Source organism: Henckelia pumila, chromosome 2 (genome assembly GCF_033568475.1).
Source record: "Henckelia pumila isolate YLH828 chromosome 2, ASM3356847v2, whole genome shotgun sequence".
NCBI classification, from domain to species: domain Eukaryota; kingdom Viridiplantae; phylum Streptophyta; class Magnoliopsida; order Lamiales; family Gesneriaceae; genus Henckelia; species Henckelia pumila.
The window spans coordinates 191,283,374-191,290,360 of record NC_133121.1 but is presented as its reverse complement, the minus strand read 5'-3'; the positions used below and the strand labels follow the sequence as shown (position 1 = coordinate 191,290,360).

At 35.2% G+C, this 6,987-nt stretch overlaps 1 protein-coding gene across 3 annotated transcripts; it reads left to right on the top strand.

Annotated features, from left to right (window-relative positions):
* The first annotated feature begins 255 nt into the window (after positions 1-255).
* On the top strand, positions 256-2,144 carry LOC140884228 (zinc finger protein 7-like). Of its 3 annotated transcripts, none has more exons than XM_073290921.1 (2): positions 256-361; positions 1,245-2,144. In XM_073290921.1, the coding sequence occupies exon 2, from the start codon at positions 1,277-1,279 to the stop codon at positions 1,973-1,975; it is 699 nt and encodes a 232-aa protein (XP_073147022.1). In that variant the 5' UTR covers positions 256-361; positions 1,245-1,276; the 3' UTR covers positions 1,976-2,144. The 3 variants fall into 3 exon arrangements, with proteins under 3 accessions (XP_073147022.1, XP_073147023.1, XP_073147021.1); XM_073290922.1 differs by having other exon boundaries at positions 278-429; XM_073290920.1 differs by having other exon boundaries at positions 279-454.
* Positions 2,145-6,987: the final 4,843 nt, after the last annotated feature.

Sequence of the window (6,987 nt, the reverse complement as noted above, 5' to 3'; positions counted from 1 at the left end):
TTCCAATATACACAATAACTTAAATTAAATAGGGGTATATTAAGAATGTGATGTATATAATTGACACGAATGAAATACTAAATATAGACACTGACCAACTATGATTTAATTAATAGAGATATATAGTCGCCCATGTTAAAATTTTGGAAATATTCAATACAAAGCAATGATTTTTGTTACTTTTTGTTGGAAGTGGGGGTGGTGGATCCTTTGAGCCCAAACACTAGTTTGTTTGTGTGTTAGTGGGACTGACACTTCGTACTCCCTGCTTTTTCTTGCTGCGCCCCAATACATATATGCTTCGTTCTCTCTCCCCAAAATGATCTTATCTCCATTGTTTCTCGATCCCAACCTCTTTTCGGTAAATACCATGATGTTCATTCATCTGTCTTTTCATTACTGTTCCTGATTAGCGTCTGCTGTTTCAAGGTTTTTCCTGCTTTTTTTGGGCTTTGTGAGTGGCTTCTGCTCTTTCTTTCTCCCGTTTTTTTTTTGGGTGCTTTTTCTTGCCTGTTAAAAATGATCCCTTTTCTGATTTTTCCTGTAAAGTTTGCTTTAGACTGAGAACTTCTATTGGGTTTTAGTGTAAAATGTGTTTGTTCTTGTTTTCTAGATCAAAACGTCAGATTCTTGATCTGTTGAATCTTATCAGAAGATGGAATATGATGGTTTTGATTCATATTTACTTCAGTGCGGTACCGATGTTTCTCGAGCTTAGATGTCTCTTACTTTTCAGTTAATCGGAAGAAAACAAGTGCAAAAACAGGGAAATTCTTTAATAAATAACAACACTCGTTCATTTGTAGGCCAATCTTTGACAGATCTTGAAAGTATTGTCACAAGAAAGCTTTTACGTCTCTGGGCAACAGATTCACCCAATTATACCACCTTTTCTCCAAACACATCATAGACTAAATCTGGTTTGAACTGTAGAGCTTACAAATACATTTTGTTCGTTGTTCTGTGCTGAACTTTTTCATCTTATATTGATGTTAAATCTATCTGTTTTGTGTCATTCGTCTCATAGATTCAGTTAACTTCAGTGTTGTTAAAACTTTTTGTTAGAATCACTCGCTTTGCTAAAAGACTTTGTTATTTGCTCCCGTGAACGGTTGTTTGATCAACCTGAGTTGAGTAGAAAATAACGGATGATAGGGTGGGCGAGCAGTAATTGTTTTTGTTGGCTTTGTTGGTTGTTCTGTGGTTTAAAAGATTTAATTCGCGTGTTTGATTGATAATGCCAGGTGTGCAATCTCTACTTTGTTACTCTTCCAACATGAATCCCACGAATCTGAACCTCGAGTCAGAGGATGAATCCGAAGGCAGCAGCCCAGTATCCTCGACTGTTTCCATAAAAAACAGCTTCCATTCCAAAGAATATACCACCCATCATCCGGACATGATGCCCATTACCCTCGACCTCACGCTCGGCTTCAACAGCAGCGATGCCGAGTCAAAAGACACTGATGGAAACGATAACACAGCCCCTTATCCTCGGTCCAGTAACCGAGTTTTCTCGTGCAATTACTGTTGCCGAAAGTTCTACAGCTCACAAGCATTGGGAGGACACCAGAATGCACACAAGAGAGAAAGGACATTAGCCAAAAGGGCTATGCGAATGGGCATGTTTTCGGATAGATATGCCAGTTTATCATCTCTACCACTCCACGGTTCGGCATTTCAATCTCTTGGGATCGAAGCTCACTCGTCTATGCACCACCAAATCCTGCAGCCTGCCGAGAGGGCCTCAAACGGAATACGAGGTGGCTCGAGGTTCACCGATCAAGGTTATTTTGGGTTGCCAGTGTTCATGGAGTATGATAATACCGAGTTTTCTTGGCCCGGTAGCTTTCGAAAAATGGAGGAAAATCAATGCTATCAAGGACATGGACAGAGTTCAGAAATAAGTTTTGTAGCAATGGGAACTCCTCAGAGAACAGATTCATGGCTTCCTGATCTAAATTTGAAACTTTGAACAAGTTTTATTCACTTGGTTTCGAAGTTTTAAATCTTTTGATGACATTTAAGTGACTTTTCATTAATTTCGTATTGTACAGGGATTGATTCTTAGGTATTTAAAGTGAGGTGAGGTTTCACACTTCTTCAAACGTGGTGTTAGTTGAAATTACCTGTATTATGAAATCAATGTTATTTCTTGTTTAAAATAAGGGTGTGATTGAGCCGTCTCGAGTTCGAGTGGTATCTTGCTTTAACAAAAAATAGCATCCCAGCCTGGTAGAGTAGGCTTTTTTGAGCTGAAGCTCGACCTGAGTAATTCTCCGAGAACGTAACTCATATTGTGGGGGAAAAAATGAACGTTCAAATGTGTCATTTATGATCAAAGTAAGCAATTAAATCAGCATCTAATTATTAATTTTAAAAATTAAAACACGAAAACAATTAATTTAAGGACAACTTGACCTTGTGGGCCTGGTACATGTATTCTCGAGTACTGATTGTTAGTTTAAAACAAAAGGTCCTTGATTAAGGGTAAAAATTGTTATCTGACCAATACTTTTTGAAAAAAAAGTCAAGGACATTGTCTCATAGTTCATGCTTGAGCTTTTAGTACTGAATAGTATATAAAAAATCTCAGAATTTTAAGAGATAATACCTTAAAATATCCTTATTGTTTTCTTATTTTTCCTTCTCGTCCTTCAAATATTTTTTGTGCTAATTATGTTCCTTTCCTAAATTTTGACCTGAAATCGTCCTTTAATTTGAACAGTTCCTATATTACACTTGTTCTTCATTTTGATTTACTTTTTTATTTTATTTTTATTTTTATTTTTTATTTTTTCAATTAGCCCGTTATGTTTCCGTAAAATGAACTAAGGGTAGTACCTCTTTGACCAAATTTCAGTCGGGTTGTATCCATCAGATTTCACAGACCGTTCCTCAAAGTCTAACCACATGGTCGCAACCGATGGTTCATGTCATAGATTCCTTCAGCAGCACCTAACACAGCCACGTTTCGTTTCCTACATCAAGATTTATTGTAATAGACTTAATTTTGTAAATGAAATCAATATGAGAGGGCAGAACCTGGAATTTTATTTAGACATACTAAATATTATTACATCAGTACCTCCTGCAGAGGAGGAGATTACTGGTTGAGCTACTAATAATAGAAAAAATACAATGCGCAAAAGTTGAAAGAAAATACTAAAATTTTGTTTTGAAGAAAAATAAAGAGAATGATCGATGTCTTCATCTTCCTTCTGCTTGGTATTTATAGGAGTCCTCTTCGGATTTGAAATCCAGATTTCAAACTTGTAGATGCCTTCTTACATTATTGCTTGCAGGTTTTCTGATGACATATTGGTGGCAACGTCTTTTAATGGGTGGTTCTAAATGGTCCATCCCTTCTTGTAGTGGTTAAGTCACATGTTTTCTTCTAATTTTCTCGGAGAATACTTGGATTTTGAGGTCCCTTCACCACTTGGACTTGTCTCTGCAACATGCTTTCGATCAGATCTTGGTCAAAAATCTTTCCCGAATTCTGGCTCAAAATTCACGCCCTTTCGAGTAAGTTGTGTCAGAGGTCGAGCTAGCTGCAAGAAATTTGCGATAAAGCGACGATAATATCCTACTAGACCCAGAAAACTACGGATCTCAGCCACCGTCATCGGACGCGACCAATTAAATACAGCCTCAACCTTGCTCGGGTATACAGAAACTCCATCCCTAGATATAACGTGGCCAAGAAATACCACTCGATCTAGCCAAAATTCACACTTACTCAACTTTTCGTACAATTACTTTTCTCGAAGTGTCTGCAACACAATCCTCAGATGTTAAGCATGCTCAAATCAATCTTTGAGTAACTGAAGTACCCTGCAACTGATCAAACAACGGTCTATACGAGGCAAGAGATACTTATTCTTGATTGTTATCCTATTCAACCGGCAATAGTCAATGAACTGACACATAAACCCATCATTCTTTTTTCACGAATAGAACAGGCGCTCTCCAAGGAGAAACACTAGGATGAATGATATGAATCCTCTTGATAATGATAAGCAAACACGATTATAAATTAAATCGCACCCTCAAATCAATAAACAAAAGATTCAAAGTGTTTTTTCCAATCTTTGAAACAAGTAAAACTGATAAAATTTGGATTTTCACCTTTAATCGACAAAACGATTAACAACAGAAATCACGACAATCAAAACCAAAAAAAAAACCTTCAGATAACTTGTATTTGACAATCTTCAGTGAGAAATCAATTGACAAACTTTTTCAAGTAATTAAACTGTGAAAAGTTTGATTTCAATAACCAAAGCAAAGCTTTGAAGAAAATTTTTGAGAGAATTTTAATATTGTGTATAAACTGAATTTGAATTATTATTAATGAAAAATAAACAAAGTAGTTATAGTTTACAATAAAAAATAGAAGATATATCAAAATATTGCCTAAAGATATCAAGATATCTTTTAGAAAGTTTCCTAGTAGGCTTAGAACTCTAAAAAATAGCAAAATATAATAAAATATTAAAATACTCAAAAACACACACAACACGCCGAAGTGTGTTTAAATTCCTCGAAAATTCCACCTCACTCGAGCAGTTGAAACCCGCGCTTGAGCGGAGAAGTTTTTGTCTCGCAAATTTTCCCGAGCTCGCTCGAGCGGACAAAACCCGCGCTTGAGGGAGAACAACTCCGCCTGAAATCTTATACTCATCTCGCTCGAGCGGTAAAATGTGGTGCTCGGGCGAGACATCCTCTGTCCCAAAATTATTTTCTTCACTCTTTTTGACTTCTAACACTTCAAGGACGCATAGATAACTCCCAAACTGATAAGCTATAGCATACTCCCTATTTACTATAAGGAGCAAGAGCTATACCTTCGTCCGTCGTCAGCCCTTTGATGTCGCTAGACCCAGAACTTGGGCATAACCTCGCTAAGACTTTCGGATGCTTCTCCAAGGCCTGCCCCTCGACTACTATGGCTAGAAATCCCCTAAACCACTTAAGAGACGAGAAATACTATGTGAATTGGAAAGAATTCTGATTTTCGGACCCTATGTTTATAGGCCTAGATCGGACGCTCCGATCCTACCAATGGACGATCTGATTTGCACTCACTTGCCACGTGTCTCAATCTCGTGACATCTATCCCGCCAATTCATCGGACGGTCCGATCTCTGCCTCGTGTTGACTCCAGTTTGACACCTAACAAGGGGAGATCAGACGGTCCGATCTCACCTGAATCCATTTTTCAATTTTCTTCAATTAAATCTATTTTAATCCCTTAATCTCTTCCTTAATCATATTTAGTCAATTAATCTTGTAAAATGGGAAATCGGGCTACTACATAGTGTATAAGTCCTAACTGAACCATGGTGTTATAAAGTTCTTGTATTTCTCAAATTATTCTAGTGCAAAACTTTCTGATAAGAATAAGGGTTGTCGTAAGAGTTTTTAAGTCCCCGAACATCTAGAAATAATCTCTAGTGTTATTTATTTTCAGTCTTACAGTGTTCTTATCTATCAGTCGACCTTTTTTCGTACAACTACTGTTGGTTAACTGACATTGACAGCCAAGGAAGAACAAGTGGTTCAGTTGACAATTCAACTGAACTAATTTTTGAAGTAGAAAAAGTTTGAAGTGTGTATTCACCCCTCCTCTACACACATTTACGATCCAACGGAGATGGTCTCACAGATCAATTTTGCGAGACAAATCTCCTATTTGACCAAACTCATAAAAAATATTAATTTTTATGTCAAATATATTATTTTTCACTAGCGACCGTGACACGTGATTTTCACGTGCTGTACAATTTAATTATTTTTTTAAAAATGTAAAATATTACGGTGAAAAAATATGAGAGTTTTGATATAAAGTAGAGAAAAATTGTAAAAAAATTATGTAGATAATTTAATAAGAATTGATAAATGATGAAATTTGAAAAAGGAGGCGGGGATAAAAGACCATAATGATGTTAGAGAAAAGTGGAAATAATTTAGTCATTTAAGATCTAACATAAAAGAGATGTATGTTAAATTTAGGAGTAAATTGAAAAGAATGTTTGGTGTAATTTGATACACCGAAAACGGTTAATATAAGGGTTGAAACTATTATAATATAGTATATATTATGAATATGGGGTGGGTTGACCCGTCTTACGCATATAGATCAGTGAGACCGTGTAAAAAAATTCCTACTCAATTTGATAGGTACTACTAATATCAATAGAATATATTTTCTTTTTGGAGCTCATGCATCACATAAGAACTCTAAATTTAAACATGCTCGAGTTGGAGCAATTGTGAGATGATTGACTTCCTGAACAGTTGTTGAATCTAGAACATTACAAAACCTATTAAGTTTTTTGATGATGTTTTATTGTGTATGTTCGAAATTTGAAATATTTAATGATTGTTTGGTTGAACTCGGATTGAACTTGTTAAATTTTAGGGTGAGGTGAATTTGAAATATGATGTGGGGCAAGTCGGAGTTCAGATCAAAAATATTCTTGGCATGTAGGGGTGTTTTTCGGTCGGTTCGATTTTTTTATTTTAGAAATATATAATTCGATATCTGAACCGTTTTTCTTCGGTTCGATTCGATTTTCTACCAAAATGTTTCCGTTATTTCAGAGGGTTAATTTGGTTTTGATACAATTATTTTTATTAATAATATAAATATATATTTAAATATAATATGTTATCTTTTTACATGATTTATTTATAAAATATTTAATTTCAAAGTTTAAATGACTTAAATAAATCGTAAGCAACTAAAAGTTATTATAAATAATCCTTCATTCACTAAATATCATCTCATAAAATATATAATATAAATAAAATTATTAATTTAATGAAATTTTGGTTTTTTCGATCGGTTCGGTTTTGACATATATAATCCAAAATCGAACCAAATAAATTTTGGTTTTAACATTTATATCCAAATTTCAAAATCCAGTTTTCTGTTTGGTTCGGTGTTTGATTTTTCCAGTTTGAATTTATGATTTTTTT

Excerpts from the sequence above, each read along its gene's own strand:
- LOC140884228 (XM_073290921.1), top strand. The coding sequence starts at position 1,277 with ATGAATCCCACGAATCTGAACCTCGAGTCAGAGGATGAATCCGAAGGC.